At 31.4% G+C, this 19,050-nt stretch overlaps 1 protein-coding gene and 1 long non-coding RNA gene across 2 annotated transcripts; one reads left to right on the plus strand and one right to left on the minus strand.

The window, feature by feature from the left end:
• The first annotated feature begins 1,189 nt into the window (after positions 1-1,189).
• LOC131004892 (transcription factor MYBS3-like) lies at positions 1,190-2,776 on the plus strand. The gene is made up of 3 exons (XM_057931653.1): positions 1,190-1,832; positions 2,200-2,402; positions 2,508-2,776. The coding sequence occupies exons 1-3, from the start codon at positions 1,541-1,543 to the stop codon at positions 2,697-2,699; spliced, it is 687 nt and encodes a 228-aa protein (XP_057787636.1). The 5' UTR covers positions 1,190-1,540; the 3' UTR covers positions 2,700-2,776.
• Positions 2,777-16,045: 13,269 nt separating this feature from the next.
• On the minus strand, positions 16,046-18,348 carry LOC131004893 (uncharacterized). Its single transcript, XR_009095144.1, has 5 exons — positions 18,161-18,348; positions 17,570-17,649; positions 17,398-17,481; positions 17,246-17,305; positions 16,046-16,496 (listed from the first exon to the last, which is right to left on the minus strand). It is a non-coding gene; the product is annotated as an uncharacterized LOC131004893 (long non-coding RNA).
• Positions 18,349-19,050: the final 702 nt, after the last annotated feature.

Consider the following 19,050-nt stretch of genomic DNA (forward strand, 5'->3'; position numbering starts at 1 on the left):
TATTTGAAATTAAAGTAAGCAAAAATTTATGGCTTCATTAATCATTAGTGTATAAATTAACACTTGTAAACAACACATCTCCTCGGACTATTTAGTGATAAAGTGGATAATCCCAAGGATAAAATCTCGGATTCAATCTCACAACATCTCATTTGGTTCGAGCTAATGTGGTTTGTAGATTATTACGCAAGAACAAAAGTTATTGAACATGAGCATAACTTTACCTGGGCGCGTTCGATTGTCGAGATTGAATTAGCCTAAAATTAAGTTGGCCCGAGATTAATTTTGTTATAGGGATAGACTAAGACCCATATATAATTCAAGATTAGCATTTGCACTCGTGCAACGCACGAAAAATATTTTTATATTTTATTATATATAAAATTGATATTAATTTGATTATTATATAAAATTCTAAATATAATTAAAAATACTACAATTTAAGATAAATATATTTTAGTTTAATATAAAATATTAAATAATAATTCATATTAATAAAAATTGATATTGTAAAAAAAGAAAACAATATAAGTTAATAGATAATTGAAAAAAATAGACTTATTCAAAAAAACGAGGAGAGAGAATTTTCTTAAGTTTTAATCTTTACATAACATATACCAAATTAAAGCTCTTGTCATGATCTTTAATTTGATATGCATATCAAATATCTTATAATTAGTCGAATTTCACAATTTTAAAAAAGAAATAAAATAGAAAAATAAGAGGTTAATAGAAAAGAAAAAAAAGATGTATGGCTTATAAATAAACCTCCAATTTTATTCTAACTACAAAATTGCCACTCAATTTTAAAACTGATTTGAAATCAATTTAAAATTGAAAACTTCATTTTTAATATAGTATAGATTATTCGTACATGACATTGTCCCGAGATTGACTACCGAGTCTCGTATCCATCCAATCGAACAAAATATATACTCCCTTCATCCCTAAAAATTGTGGCTTTATTACTATATTGGGACGTCCCTGAAAATTCATGTGGTCTTTCCTTATTTGGAAATGACCCCACAAATTTTTCCTCTCACTATTTATAAAAGGATATGAGATTCAATCTTTACTTAAACACAATTACCACACTTTTTCTTAAAACATGTGTCATTTCACTTAAACACAATTACCACACTAATTCTATCCGATCCTTCAAAACCGAACAGCCCCTGATGTACTATAGGGTAAAGATAGGCTAGCTTCTGATGTGTGCCATAAAAAATGAGCAGCGACCCTATCACATACAAACAAAAAAGTAAATATAAATGCATGTGCATATTTATATCACTATATATGTACGTATATTTCTATGTTGAGCAAAAGAGTCAAGTTGGGGGAAAATATCAAGCATAAAAAAAAAATGTAGATCCAATCATCTACAATTGGTGTGCAAACCATTTTGACAAACCCCAACTTATCCTCACACATCATATCAAATAATATAATGAAAGAAGCAAGTGTGCTAAGTCAATTAACAATAGCCTTATAATATCCCTCTCTCTCTCTATCTCTCTCTCATGCAGGAATCGTTGAAATGGGGAGGAAGTGCTCGCATTGTGGGAACATAGGTCACAATTCAAGAACTTGCAACGCATCAAAAGGCCCTAATAATATTGCCGGTGTGGTGAGGCTATTTGGGGTCCAACTCGACATCTCTTCGAACTCGGTTTCATCTTCTTCTTCTTGCTCTATCCCAATCAAGAAAAGCTTCAGCTTGGACTGCTTGTCGTCGTCGTCTTCCTCCTCCTCGCGACCCGCCGCCCACAAGCCCTCCCTCGGCTACCTCTCCGACGAACCTCTAGGCCGACCTCCCGACAGAAAGAAAGGTACTACTTACCAATTAATTAGGTTTTCAAACCTCCATCTGAATTCAAGCTGTTGGAATAAATGTTTTCATGTCTGGTTTTTTGTGGAAACATATGCATGATTTTCCATGCCTTGTCTCTCTCCACAAAACACATACTATATATATTTCTCCATTAATACTGTACCCTTTCACAGAAGTTTCTTTTTTTTAAAAAAAGACACACACACAGTGCTTTTCTGCCCACACACACACACACACACACACACATATATATATATATATATATATATATATATTTATTGTTGTTGTGATACCCGTCATTCCATATATATTCTAGAAATTAGACTTCCAAATATACAAACGAGTATAATATTTGAATGAATTAGGAGTGGCATGGAGTGAAGAGGAACATCGCACATTCCTAATAGGGCTGGAGAAACTAGGCAAGGGCGACTGGAGGGGAATTTCTAGAAACTTCGTCACCACTCGAACTCCAACTCAAGTTGCGAGTCACGCTCAGAAATATTTTCTCCGACTCGCTTCCCTCAACAAGAAGAAACGACGCTCCAGCCTCTTCGACATCGACATGGTATCTATATTATACACACTTGTCACTTTTATTCAATAGTACTACTACTTTATTTCTTTAAACATTCAAAACAAAGACAAAAAATAACGACTTTCTCTTTAAAAGGTTGGTGATTCAAAAGACTCTAAACACCACTTCGAGTTCGACGTGGACCTCAACTCACTGGGTCATGACGAGGGCCGTGATTTCCCCCCGAGTTGGGCCTCTGACTCGCCCGAGTTGGAACTCACGCTTTCCGCTCCTAATTCTTCTTCTTCATCTTCTTCCCTCCTAATTGGAGCTATTAGTGTCACTTAATTCATCCTTTCCATTTAATTGTAATATTGCGAGATATATATGAATCTAGCTAATTAATTAATCTTGATTTTAATTTATATGGGGGGAGGGAGACTCTGCTAATTGCTGCTCCCTTAACTGTCTGTTTCCTGCTGCTGCTGCAGACTAGCAAAAGTTATAGGCGTACTAGCATGTTTTTCGCATTATTTTGAACCATTATTCAATGACGAGTGTGACTAAATTTAGCTACATATAATAGAAGAGGGAAGAAAAAAGCACATTGTGTATAATTGCCACTTAATTTTTTTTGTATTATCTAAGCTTATAAAAATATTTGGTTTTTTAGACTTTTAGGCCTCCAATTCAGTTAATTTGGTCTTGTTTGTAGGCAATGATACATTATATATACCTTGTCTTAATGACTTGCAAATTCTAAACGAAGTCGGATAAGAAAACAAAGAATACAAGACTCAAAAACTGAATTATGCATCTATAATGAACTTAATTAACCAAATTCCCACCTCTACAATAATTCCATGAGTCGATCTAGATATGGAAAACTCAGAAACTATACATGCAATTAGTATGTGTATAAATATATATATAAATCAGAGAGCTGAATTTGCAGAAGACATAATTGAAGGGTTGTACGAGTTTTGGCTGAAACTTTCGAGTACATATATAGGCCTTATTAATGTTAGGTGAATTTAGAGAGAGGAATTTCGTATAGATCGAGTACATGAGTTTTGTCATTGGGGTAGAGAGCCAAAAAGACTTAGGTTTAATTTGTTGGTGGAAAAGCATGCATATGCAATGAATTGAATGGAAATTAAATTGAATTACTCCGCTTATAATGTGTGAAAGTAGTAGATAAAGACATGGAAAATAAATTATTTTTTTTGAAGGTACGACATGGAAAATAATTACTACGACATAACTCAAAAATTATAATGGACCACCGACAAAATCTCCTCCTAAATCTAACTTTTTTGGCCGTTTCTTAGGTAAAAAATCTCTACGTGTCGATCTCATAATGGCTCTTTGCAATGGGGATTCACACTTAAAAATGTGGACCATTGTTTGTATTGTATCATCTTTTTCTTTATTTTGAAAAGAAAACTAATAATGGTTAGTTTCTCGTTTTCCATTTCTCCTCGAATTGTACTCCTTATTATAGTATTATATTCTTAGGTGCTTTTATTTTTATTATAAATTTTTCAAGGTGCGCTTTATTTTGATGGAAAAAGAGAGAAAAAGTATATTTAATTTCACCTATATATTTTTCATCATTTTCATATGTTTATTATAATGTAAAATTTTCTCCGAATATGATGAAATATTTTCTCAAGCATCTTTTTTTCACTAATTTTCTCTCCAATGTTGGATAATATTATTTTAGGATAGAGGTGTGAAAATATTTTTTCATTTTTTCATCTCTAATAAACATATGATAAAAAAGGAGAAAAATATATATATCTCTTATCCATCATTTTCCAATGAAAATTTTACAACCAAAGTAAACGTATTCTCATTGGAAATTTAACGACGGCTTGTAGACGGATTTACGATCGGCTTGAGTTGCCGTTGTTAAAGGCACATTTTTCTCTAAGAGAAATTCCGTCGTTAATTTTCACCATTATTTTAAACTTTCTTCTGTAGTGCATACATCATAAAATAATTATATATATATATATATATATATATATATATATATATATATATATATATTTGAGATTTATAATTAATATTCATATCACAATCCGACCCAGTACGATCCAGACTTATTTGCCACCTCAAATTCTAATACATATCTAACTCCATTTGAGATACTGTTTTCCAATACTTAACTTTCTCCTTTTGTTCTCTCTAAATCTATATTTATACTTATCTAACTCCATTATTTCACCCGTATAACCTACATTCTCTCTACTAGTGTCAAGAAAAGGACCTACATATTACGTGCATTAATATTAGTGGCTTTTAACTCTCCTTGAACACAAAAAATTGGGTATAATCAGATATATTGTACAATCGAATTGATTCGCATTCATAATAATGTTATTTATACAGTTCGAATCAAAATACGAGTTCGGGTAAATATGTCATGGTCTAAATGTGGGTGCAACCCACTTGTATCCTAGGATCCTCCTTAAAACTGTTATTCCCCTCGAATAACAATTGCTATCGATTAATTAATTAACTATTCCAATAAATCCACTTAATAATTTAGTCTCAATTAGCAAGTCATTAAAGTTAATTTCTCAGCATTTTAATGATCAAATCAATATATACATGTATATTATTGGCGCAAGATTGTCACTAATGTTATATATATATATATATATATATATATATAGGTTTAAATATATAGTAATTAGTTAGAACTGCATTATGCAGCTGCTGATTGGCTTTCTGAAAACAGTGTCTGGAAAAGAACAAGAGTTTGGTAACACTATCAAGCGCGGGTTGAAAGGGATGTGATCTTTTGTATTTTAGCATCTTCTTATGATATCCATTCATATAATTTAATTCCCATTTGTTTTGTGCGTGACAGAATATATAGAAAATTATTTTCTAGCATGCCAACCCATAGCTCAACTACTTGCAAACAGTTGCGTTATATATCTGGACAAAACTATATATAATTGATTCTGCCGATATTTTGCTATATATTCCTTCCGTATATTAATAAGTGTTTCATTTAGTTTTTTTTAAGGAAGATATATATTATATTAAATACAGAATTTCTAATGCAATATCCAATTATCCATCAACTACAAAGACCGAAAAACTATCAATAACATATAATATAGGTTGGATACATTATACTGCAAATTCGGACGAGATCTTATGTCTCACAATTTATTATTCCCATCATGTTTCATTCTTAATCTCAATATTTTGTAATTATTTAATATAAAAATACAGTAAAAAATATTAATGAGCTCTAATTAATATTTATGACTAAAAATTGAAATTTAAATAATTAATTTTAATTCAAATAAAATATAGAAAATAATTATAAATCTTAATGGAATGAGTCAACCCTAATTAATTATCATAAAATTATACTATAGCAAATTAAAAGTAGAACACAGTAAAACATTAAAAGTGGTATAGAGGAACTCATATGCTGCAAATTGATATGATCAAAAGATAAAGAGAGTCTGTAAAAATCTCAATAGATCCAATCCGATGCTCCAAGCTTGTAGTAAGCCGCACAATCTCTGTAATCATAACATTAGAAGTAGGGGTGTAAACAAACTAAGCCGCTCGCGAACTATTCGGAGCTCGGCTCGAAAAAAGCTCGTTCAAGTTCATTTAGAGAAGCTCGATAAATAAACAAACCAAACTTGAGCTTAGAAGTATTCGGCTCGTTAGCTCGTGAACATGTTCGTCAAGTGATTCAGCTTGAATACAACTTATATTTATCCATTAAAATTAATAATAATTGTATTAAATCTCTAGTTAATTTTATTTGTCATAAGAAAATAATTAATATATTTATTATTTTAAATAAAATAATTTATTTTTAAAATAACATAATCAATATTTTGAATATAAATATAAATTTAGAAAGTTCGTATAGGCTCGATTAGGCTCGTGAGCCTCAAAGTATTCGGTAAGTAAAGTTCGAGATTCGATTCGATACTAAACAAACCAAACTTGAGCACACCACTATTCAGTTCGACTCGGTTCGATTACACCCCTAATTCGAAGTGAAGGATCACGTCACTCGCTCTCTTTTTCTAACTTTCTTGTTTCCTTTTCTGAAAAAAAAATAGTCTATTACTACATCTTTAATCTTTTCTGTCTTCAATAATGTCTCAGTATTTAATAAATTATAAACTAATACCCAACATTATAACATTTTCATAGGTATGTCCTGTGGACTGAGGTTATAAATACATAATCTAATATGTTTCACGTGAGTCAAAAACAACGACATACCACCTAAACAGTTAGGTGATGGGAATACTAAGAAAATATGTGCCGATCATCTGACCATTTTGAACAAGCAAATAAAAGTTTTGGTCACTAATTTAAAAAATATAAAATTTAGTTATATTTTGTGCATTCTGCCCAAATTATCATTTTACCCGTTGATCACGCTTATTTGTGTTGCACGAATGGTACTACTAACCATATTAGTGTCAATAGAGTCCTAAACTTGTGCTGATACACTGCCTTATATATAGATGGATGCAGTTATTTGGCCATTTTGAACACTTACCCGTAGGGTTTAGATTTTTCATTTAGAGTTTAGATTTCCTATTTAGAGCATCTGCAGCGCGGCCTTTTCACCCTGGATCGACGCGCGTAGTCGGGCGCTGAAGACACGGGCGAGTTCGCGTTTTCCTGGCGTCTCGAATCAAAGGGCATATTTTAAGGGCATCGGAGCTGGAAAGTTGGAAAGTTGAAAAATACACTACCATAATAATAATAATAATAATAATAATAATAATAATAATAATAATAATAATAATAATAATAATAATAATAATAATAATAATAAATAGGAAAGTTGGAAAATATCTAGTAGAAACTAGGTTGTATTTTAAGGGCATCGGAGCTGATCTGTGACAGCCATGAAATATGAATTGAACTAAATAGCCAAATAGTAATAGGATAGGACCACAGAGAAGGCTAGAAGGAGACTTAATTTGTTTTATTTGAGACAATTCTATATAATTTACAGTGACACGTATATTCATATTTGAATACCAAGAATTACCGCCCAAGTTATAAAGGGAATTATAAATGTGGTGTGAATTTAGTTCGAAATCAGAAAATTGGTTTAAATTAGTGAGAAGATAATTATATTTGATTAGTTTGAATAGAATTGCATGTGACTGTACGAAAAACTGAATTGAAATTAAATTATTGACATCAATAATTATGAAGGAAAAACCACAATGGTCAACAATATCTAGTAGTAGTGTACATTAACAATATTGCAAACAAAAATATATGAATGAAATATTCCTACAACCAATATTCTTATCCAGACTATATATATTGTACGAGATTAAGTTAAATAAGACAGCAGTTTTTCACCATGTTTTGACGTGTCACAAAATAAACCACATAAAATTATTGTGAAGGTAATGGTCCATTGTCTGAGTTTCGAAAAATCTTGATTGTTATGTAAAGTTTTCAGAAAATAGGACAATCTATTTATAACGAAACGGTCCATATTTAAAGGACAACTTTTGGTATATAGCGACACTTTATACGTAACCTCGACTCTCGGTCTCAATTTTCTGTAGTAATTTATTTTGTGTTTTTGTCTTTTAAAGTCGTTTGAATGGTACCATAACATTCACAAACCCATGTTAGAAATTAAACTATGGTTTTACTAAATCTAAAAAGAGAATGATTTATTGGAGTTTAAATACACCAATTTTGAAAGTAGTTTGGTTTCACACATAAACTTTGAAAGGAATAAAAAAAATACATAAATTTTAATATTATACTTACTACAAATTCAATTTCTAGACGTTCAAACTCTACAGAAATCCTACGATTTTGATGTTTAGTGTTTTGCAAACCTTCTCAAAACAACGTTGTTTAAAGATATATATATATATATATATATATATATATATATATATATATATATATATATATATATGACATTGTTTTTAAAGATGTCCGATGAGTATACGTCAACATTCCGACTTGTCACGTCAGCTTTAATTTGAGCTAAAATTAAATTTGTGGTAAAATTGCTATTAAAGTTCATGTATTTTTTTACTTCTTTCAATGTTTATGTGCAAAATCAAATTACCCCTAAAATTGATGTATTTATACGCTAGTAACCCACAAACAAAAAATTAGTAGTATAAAGTTTCTTAAAAAAAAACAAATAAATAAATAATTCGAAAACTAGCGTAAATGTGCAAGTGATTAATTAGTTAGAGATGACAAACGTTGTCTATGGAAGCTCGATCGTATTTGAGGAGTAATTCCCTGAAATTAATTTCTATATATAGACGAAAAGTCTACTTAGAATAAATTAATTTTAAAAGTACCAATATAAGCTAGAACTTTCTTTTAGCCAGAAAAAAAAAAAAAAAAAAAAAAAAAAAAAAAAAAAAAAACAGTTACTACTACTTAATTGATTTAAACATCTATTGGAAATACTTTAATCTGGCGAACATATGATAATTTTAAAGGGTAATTGTGCTTAAAAATATAAATTTTCATTTAATTTTGGTTTTACACATGAATTAGATATTTTATTTTCAAATACACGAATTTTTAATTGTTCTAATTTTTCAATATGATTGTCAATTTCAAACAAACAGTTTAATGCCATTATAACAAGTTGAAATGACAAATTAATGTCATCGTGACTAGCTAAAGTTGCATAGACATCCAACTAATGTGACTAGGCATTAATTTTTTTGATATGTCTTGAATCTCCTGCTTTGTAGATTTGGGCTTTAAGCCCAATTTTAGTGTATTATCTCAGTACTATATATATGGTCTTGAGATCTGTTATTTGTAACTTAACCGCATAAATAAAATCTGTTTTCCTCTCTGTCTGTGGACGTAGCCAATTTGGTGAACCACGTAAATTTGTGTCTTCTTTACGTTTTCTGTTCGTTTATTACTTTATAATCCTAATCTGTCACAACAAATTTGAGGAGCAATTGACAACTATGTGAACAATTAAAATAATTGAATGTTGTCTGCGTGTGTGTTAGCCAAACGGTAAGGGGTTAATGTCTAAGGCCAAAGGTTTTGGGTTCGAGTTCCCTGTGACGCTGCCTTTAAATTTCTTTATTTAATACTGTTAATTTATATATAAAAAAATTGAATGTTCATGTATTTATAGGCAATTTTTTTGGTTCGGATTGAAAATCATAATTAAGTGAAAATTCACTTAGATAGGCGCAATTAGAAGTATTTTGACACCTAAAAAATGACACTATTCTTTTTCCATAGTGGCTGAAAAAAGTCATGCATCAGTCCTTTTAAGTTATTGAAAATTTTCAACGTATCTACTTTACTATATATAAATAAAAAAGTGGTGTCATTTTTGAAAAAAAATCTAAAATATGTGAAATACCAAAAATCGAATGAAAATTGGTGAATTATTTAGTAATGAACCCAATAAAGAAAATAATTGAGCATGCATATATGGACAATTATAACTAGTGCTGGCAGCTATATATATATATAACTGAGTTATGGTCCCAACTCCCAAGTGAGGGCTCACTACACAACTACAAGAATTTAGGGCTCACCACACACTTTACTCTCTCTTGCTACAATTCTTTAAAGAATAAGTTCCATACATCCACAAGAATTTTCAACACACTTAAAAAAAAATCTTGAAATAATATGGTTTACTTGAACTACGCCATAATGCAACAAGAGTTATCAAAAATTTAGTTTCTTAGACTTCCAAGAATCTAGTTTCTTATACTTCCAAACGACTTCCTAATTCCTCTATTCGAATTTGTTTTACTTTCTTTCTGGCCTAGTTAAAGTAAAGGCTAAAATGGCATGTAAATATAGATAGGATAAAATGAATAAATCTCGTAAAGAAATGATTGGAGAAATTTGTCGATGGTAGGTGGGTGGTGTGTGTGATGTGTGAGTTGACACAAGTGTTGTGGTTTATGGATAGAAAAAAGCAAAGAGAGAGACAAAAAAAAGTCCTAGAGCACATTAACTTGGAACAACAAACAAGCCTTCTTCTCTCGACTATTCTATACCAATTGTCGTCTTCTTTAGCTTTTTATCCTTGAAACTTTATATCCTACCTCAAACCCAACTTCATCATCAAAACCACTCTCTCTCTCTCTTTCTCTCTCATATGATTTGGCACTGTCAAGGCTTCTCTCTCTTAAGCAAGCATTTCTCAAAACTTCCAAGACAAAACTTTTGTTGGTTTTTTTTTTTTGGCCAATTTTCCCACAAATATATACATATATGGGAATTAGATAAATAAAAATAAGAGCCATTTTAGAACTTAATACCATAGATATATATATATATATATATATATATATATATATAATGGATTCATCATTTTACGGTGAATTTGTGGTCTTAAATTTGAAGTTCGTAACGGCAAATATTCTATAATTTTGAATTAATCATTTTTAACAATAAATTCATTATGTTACACAAAAATTTATCATGTGTTTACAGTTCCTAGTTTATATTTTGAAAAATAAATTATAACCTATCTCTAACTTTTATATATATATATATATATATATATATATATATATATAGAGAGAGAGAGAGAGAGAGAGAGAGAGGGAGGGAGGGAGGGAGAGTGAGCGGAGAATTCCATTATATATAATTTTCACCGATGAGAACATTTTTAGGCGGTCCTCTTTATTACTCTTCTCCCAAAAGGCTCGATTTATGAGTAAAGACTTAAAAGTAAAAATATTAATTTATGGCTCAAAATTAGTGTAAAAAATCTAGGGTTAAGTACCAAATATCCCTCTATCGATGACGTCTCTATCGTGCTCAGGACACTATAGTCAGGATAAACGTTGTTTGCTACCTCAACGTGGCAAAATCGAATTAATTTCCTCCCCACCACTTAACGGAGCTTAACACCATTAGAAATTTTTTTCTTTTTTGTTTTTAATTAAGGTGGGCCCCAGCTTGCCTTCTCTCTCTCTCTCAATTCCGACAGGGGGCATTTGCTATTGGTCATTCTCTTTTCCCCGACTCAGCTCAGTCACCGCCGCTGCTCCATCACCCCGGCGAGAAGTGCTGCCACCGGTCACCCTCTTATCATCGATTCGACCCCAGACACAAGATCCTCACCCATAGGTGTGAACCCTGCGCCGCCTCCTTCTTTGGCGACGACAAGATGCCGCCGCCTCCCTCTCTCATTCCGGCGACTGCAGTGGCCAGCGGAGCCAGCCACAGCCCCAAGCCCTATCTCTCTCTCTCTCTAATCGAAGCTGTGGTTAGTGCACGACGGCGCCTAGCTGCTGTTGTCCATCGAAGATCGAGGGAGGGTGGTGCGGCATGGCGGCTCCACCCGCTACTGCCGGGTCAAGGACGCAGAGGAGAGAGAAGGCGGTGAGAGATAGAGAGGCAGCTAGGACGCGGCTGTCGACGGTAGCTCGGAGCTACTGTCCGGCCGAACAAAGGGAGAGGGAGACTAGGGCGAGAGGCAACGGCAGCCTTCGTTGCTGCTCGCCGGAATTGAGAATGAGGCAAGTCGGGGCCCACTTTAATTAAAATATTAAAATATATATATATTCTAACGATGTTAAGCTCCGTTAAGGGGCGGGGGAAAATTGGTTCTATTTTGTCACGTTGAGGTAGCAAACAGCGTTTATCCTGATTATAGGGTCCTGAGCGCAATAGGGACGCCATCGATAGAGGGGTATTTGGTACTTAACCCAAAAATCTATAGATTATCGTTGTAAATTGTATTGGCCTATGAAAATTTGAAAATGAGGAACGGATTCAGCAGAATAATTTCGCCCAATGTATGTTTTCACGAGAAGGAATATCTTTGCCATTATGGGTGTTTGTTTGTAGCTAAAAATATCTCAAATTCAAATCTGAGACGGTTAAAAAGAAAGAACACTAGAATGTTGGCCTATAATTTTAGCCCATAAATTTACTTTTGAGAAGAATATATATGTGTTGTAAATAATCCCACTAGATCTGGACATTTTTTACTATCAAGCCCACTAGAAACATCCTAATGGGCTCAAGATTGACAATAGGCTCACTTGGTACAAGTTTCATGCAATGCAAGTATCAATCTATATATCGAGTATCCTAGGAAAGTTGTGCCTCTGCTGCTCCATGCATATCGTATACATTTTCAAGGAAATTTAAGAAAATATGTATCCTGCCACGAGATCTTGTAAGCAATAATTTTGTTAATAATAATAAAGTCTTAACTGCCTGATGGATAGGAGTCCACTCATTGTATATTGAATTTATAGATCAAGAAAGACTAATTGGAAACATTAACACAAAAGAGCTTATGCGATATGATAGAGCAAGGCTGTTTCTAGACAAAAATTAATACCAAATATATATATATATATATATATATATAAAGGAGAGGGCTACAGTATAAATATTATTAATATATAAAATAAGAAGTAGTTAAAATATATTAATTATATGTAGAACATGTATGAATTTGTTGTGTAATTGTATGAATTGCGAAAAACAAATTTTTTGCTACCTTTGGGATTCGAACTCGGGACCATGAATTCATCCAACAATGTGATGAATCAAACGTAAATATTGATGATCTAAGGGCTGAAAATGATTTCTATTTTATATATTAAGAAGTGTTTTCACAGTAGCCATTCATATATAGGGAAATGGCTAACATAAGAGCATTTCTTAAGATATAAAATAAGAATCATTTTCAGCCATTAGATCATCAAGATCTACGGTTGATTCGTAATCATGTTGGATGGATTTATGGTCCTGAGTTCGAATCCCAAAGGTAGCAAAAATTTATTTTTCACAATTCATACCTTTATACAGCAAATTCATACGTGTTCTACATAAAATTCATACATTAAAAATTGCTCTTATTTCTTATTTTAAGATGTGCTCTCACGGTAGCCCACCCCTATATATATATATATATATATATAGGGAGAGGTTCAAATAAGAACCACTAATAAAATAAGAACAGAGAACCATTTTAAGCCATTCGATCATCAAGATCTACGGTGGATGCATCATCTTGGTGGATGGATGCAGATGCTGGGTTCGAATCCTAAAGGGAGCAAAAAAATTATTTTTTTTGGATGCATTAAATTTAATAGCGGATGCATTAATTTTATTGGTTCTTATGTTCTTACGATAATTGTGGTTCTCACTATAACCGCACCATATATATATATATATATATATATATATATATATATATATATATAGGGTTGGCTTCAATGAAAACAACACCCTATATAGAGAAAGGAGATTCTAGTTCGTTAGATCAGTCTTGATCAAGGGTCAAGATTAGAAGATTATATAATTATTATAATCATTTATTGACTTAAATTATGATATATTTCGTTCGAAAGGTTAATAAAGTAAAAATGCCATGAACAAAAATTGGTAAGATTCTTCATATCCCTAAAATCTCTCACCTTCCATATCTGTAACAAATCTCGGTTGGTTTCAATGGGATTTGATTATAGGCATATGCTACTTTTCAATTTCAACACTGATAATCATGGGTTATTGAAATATTTTTGCTTATGCCGTCGTCGACGAACCCATTATTAATGTGAAAATTGCATTGATATTCACCACATATACCAGGTTCATGCTGAACATGGGTATATAGCCCTTTGAACTTTATCAAACGCACAATTGAACAAGGATATATAGCCCGTTGATATTCACCACATATACCAGGTTATGCTGAACATGGGTATGTAGCCTGTTGAACTTTATCAAATGTGCAGTTGATCAAATATGATGAACATGGGCAACATAAATTCAAATCGTACATCGTACTATACTGAGTGTTCATTAATTCGTTCATTACAGTAGGAGTCTCTGGTTCCATCTTGGATACATAATTATGCGCATGAACAATCGCGTAAATCAGTATAAAACTCTTCTTTCCAACATCAAATCTATAAAGTTCAATAAACTGGACGTTTGAACATTCATATTACACATTCAATTTCTGGAGTTTTTCTTCAATGGCGTTCGAAAGATATTTAGGGGCAAAACTCTACAATTACTAAAGATATGATATGAGAGATTGTGAATAACGTATCTAATGTATCCTCCATCAGTAAAAAAAAAAGATTTGATTGTATTTAATTACGGTAATCAACAGTTACAATAATTATGAAAATACCAATATATCATTTCCCATATATAATATCATGAGATCTGATATTCAATATAGCAACCGTCCGATTTCATTCAATCAATGAACGAGATCATGTCTCATTTCTCTGCCTAACTTTATGTTTTCATAGAACTTTCCCCTATATATATATATATATATATATATATAGGGTTGCGCTAAAATAAGACTCAATGTTAGCCTATAAAATAAGACTGAATTTGAATGCTTGATCTCTCATTTATGGACGGTTAGATGTAGATTAGAAATATTAGGATGGCATTAAACGAAAATCTTTACAAGGTTAATAGTGTAATTACAATATCATTAATTAATATCTTCCCTCATTTTGGGGGATCACGTTTGGATATCATAATTAATCAATATCTTTTTCATATCTTCATACCCAATATTATTCTCACGTCTTCTATCAATACATAAAAATCGATGAATTAGTTATGTATGAATGTTTTAATTCACATATATGAATGATTTCCATACATTTTCTATATTAGGTTAAGTGTTAATATTTTTCATATCCCTAAGGTTGATGACGATGATAGTGATGATGACTAACCGCATTCTCTATTTAACAAATTAGTTTATTTTGTTCTCCATTTTTCATACCCCTATATATGTTTTATATTCACATTTACGAATATTTAATCATTATCGATATAATAATTCATGAATTTTCTATTCTATATACATGAATATGTATGTTTATTAATTTTTTTGTTGCTCCTACTTTATTTTCTATTCACTTTATGTTTTCACTTGTCATAATGTTTGTTTTATTTTAGACTATGTACATGTTTAAACTTATTATAATTTTAAGGGATTATAGCCAAAAAAATACACGAACTTTGATAAAAGTTGCAATTTTCACCTGAACTTTCAAATTGGCCAAAATATACATGAACTTATATTTTTTGTTGTAAATTTCACCTCGACGGAGTTCAATCATTGCAAGTTCAGGTGAAATTTACAACAAAAAATATAAGTTCAGGTATATTTTGGCTAATTTGAAAGTTCAGGTGAAAATTGCAACTTTTATCAAAGTTCGTGTATTTTTTTTGGCTATAATCCCTAATTTTAACAATTTCTATTTCTGTAATACATACTTCAATATACGTCCATCTACATTAAGTCCTTGACGATTTTTTTCATATGATTGGAAATTATGATCGCACATATGAAGTTATGTATGAATTTTTTTAATGTACAAATATGAATGATTTGCATATACATGTATGAATATTTTTCTATTATCTTAGTTTATGAACTATACATTCACTATATTCAGTTAAGTGTGAAAATTTTTCATACACCTATAATCTAAATGTTATATTTCACGAATCAAATTATATTCTTACATCAAACATGATGTAATTCATATGCACAATTTAGAAACACTCAACAATTGAAATAATTTAAACCACAAAATAAATACACCATTAATTGACAAAACCATAACATTCAAACGTACATACCAAATTTAATGGTCTAAAAAATCCGATAAATTGTCATAGAATATTATTCATAAGGCGTCGACACAGAATTATTGTCTTATCGCGCACTATAACAAATGTCCTAAATCAAACATGATATAATGAAGTTTATCCAATCAACTGGGCGTCGACATTCACCGCCGCATCCCTGTGCAGCAAGTCAAAATTCACATTTGCATTTTCTTCTATTGCTCATTTGATGCGGTTATTATTCCATGCAAGAAGCGCTACATCGCACCTCACCCTCAGAAGATTCAACTGCTTTTTCGATTTATTGCCCAGTCCACAGGTCCATGAGGACAATGTCTCACCCATAAACATTTCCATGTGTCGCAGCAGGTAAACACTAGTGTCGTTGATATTCTTGCAATCTCCTCACTTAATTTGGACCACCATCAATCTTGCCCGCTGCACAATATTGCTCCTATGCGTATGTCCTGCGCATGCCATATAATCTGCAAGCATACTCTTCTGTATATATGTATAGCACATTACAATAAAGTAAGTTACATAATAATTATCAATTTTTAGCATCTCCTGCGTACGACACGAACAATTTAACAAAACAAGCAAATATAATTAGCAACAAACAATATTATTTTACATAAATTCACTCACAACTACTATTATATGTTATACTATATGTTTAAACAAATAAGCTATACTAGAGAATTTAATACTATATTTTTCTAATGTAACCATAATGAATTGATTATATTTTATATAGACTAAGTTCAATCAATAACCATATAATATTCATTCATATAAACATCAATATTCATACCAATTATATTACACATGTAAACGAACAATGAAATATGTACATATAGAATAATATCAAGAAAAATTCATCAAAATACTTATATTTATTCACATATACACCAAATTCAGCCTTTAAAAAAATGCACACGAATGTTTGCATTTATTCATTACCATAACAATGAACAAACTATGCAAGTTATCAAGTAAAAAAAATTCACACACGGACCACTTAAAATTCATTCACATAACTTTAATATTCATGATGATTATACATACCCCAGAAAAAATCCATCAAACAGAATGTTCTCCAACAACTAACCCCTACGAAATTATTCATGTATTCACTAATACTATTCATATGAAAAGATAATTTATACATACCCAAAACATAAAAAATATTATCCCACATTATAACAATACAAAATTCATATCAATAACAACTTAATAGAAAATTATACCTTCAGCTATTGTCCTTACAAACGAAGCAAACATTGGATCATTCCGATATTTTGATCAAACTGGAAAGTCAATAAAAAATACGGCATTTAAAAACACATTGTGCTATTAGATAATGCACCCCCCGTGCAAGTCATGTTACTTAATGATTTACCTTCTGTTAAGGTATGGCTAGATTCACCAATATTGCTCAAGCCTTTTCCAGATTTAATGCTTAAAACATTTTCCACAACACTGTCTGCACAATGAACAAAATAAAATATTTATTTATGCAAAGAAAAAAATGCATACACGTAACAAATGCGCACTAAACAAAAAATTCCCACCCGTCCGTAACTCGCTTGGCCTCCACATTCTTTGACTTTACCAGTATTACGACGTGTGTAGAATGACCCTTCATAATTTCCTACACACTCAGCATAGAAGAAACGCAAAAATATGAGTCCCGTTTTAAAGCAACAAAGAGTCAAAATTAATGGGGAAAAAAAATATCACAAAACCTAAAAAATGAAAAACACTCGGCAATGTCAATGTTGGAAGACCATCTACATACCATGAGGACAAGAAAAAACTAAAATACAAACAAACAAATATATGCCATAACAAAACATCATAAAAAATCCAAAAAAAAATATAAATCGACAAAATTATGCATTTGTTCTACTAGATATAGCCATCTCAAACCCCCAAAAAAATAAATTTTACAACATGTGCTATCGGATCTATGTACCAAACAAACCCTCCATAGGAATCACACAACACTTCGAAACCGCACAATCTAGCCGAAAATTGAATTTTACAAAAGTATGTAGGGCATAGCAAATGAACCCATTCGAAAATTGAATAATACAAAAAAGTTCATGGAAACATCAAACTTTTCAAATAATACAATTATAAAACACATTTGCTCATCTCACCCGGTATAGTAGCTTTAGTTCGTCCCATCGTCGTCGCTCTGTTCTCACAATCGAAGAAGGAAAACCCTACTCCTCCTTCGGCGCTCTTTGTTTGTTTTGTGTAGAATGATTTTTATTTTTTTGATTCAGAAGATATTAACTATTTTGAGTAGATACATAATATTTTAATTTTCATTTACTATCATGCTTTCATCACTCCGGTCCATTGAACATATCTAGAAGTAATCATTGCAAATCTTAATATTCCTTTTAATTGATGCTTTAGAATCGAAACTACCATATAAAAGATTTAGGGAGTCAAATTCATGTGGCCGATTATACCCTTACGTCATAATTCGGTCTGCACAATTTATTTTATTAAATGCACTATACACAAGAATTTAATTAAAATCCAGCCGTAGATCATCTACAATCTATGGTTATAAATTAGTCTTATATTATAGACTAAGAGAAGTTCATTGAATAGCACCACCCTATATATATATATATATATATATATATATATATATATATATATATATATATATATAGTGTGGTTTTAGATAGAACTACATTATTTGTGAGAACGTGAGAACTATTAAATCTAATGCATCCACTGTAAAAATTAATGCACTAAAAAAAATAAAAATAATTGCTCCCTTCAGGATTCGAACCCAGGATCTATATTTATCCAACAAAATGATGCATCCACAGTAGATCTTGATGATGAAATGACTGAAAATGGTTCTCCATTCTTCTTTTATTTAGTGTTTCTTTCTTGAACCTCTCCCTATATATATATATATACTCCCTCCGTCCATCAATTCAAGGCCTACTTGCCTTTTTGGTCCGTCCACAAAAACAAGGCCTACCTATTTTTGGTAAGTTTTTATTCATTATTTAATCAAAAA

This window comes from Salvia miltiorrhiza, unplaced genomic scaffold (assembly GCF_028751815.1).
Source record: "Salvia miltiorrhiza cultivar Shanhuang (shh) unplaced genomic scaffold, IMPLAD_Smil_shh original_scaffold_468, whole genome shotgun sequence".
In the NCBI taxonomy this organism is placed as follows: Eukaryota; Viridiplantae; Streptophyta; class Magnoliopsida; order Lamiales; family Lamiaceae; genus Salvia; species Salvia miltiorrhiza.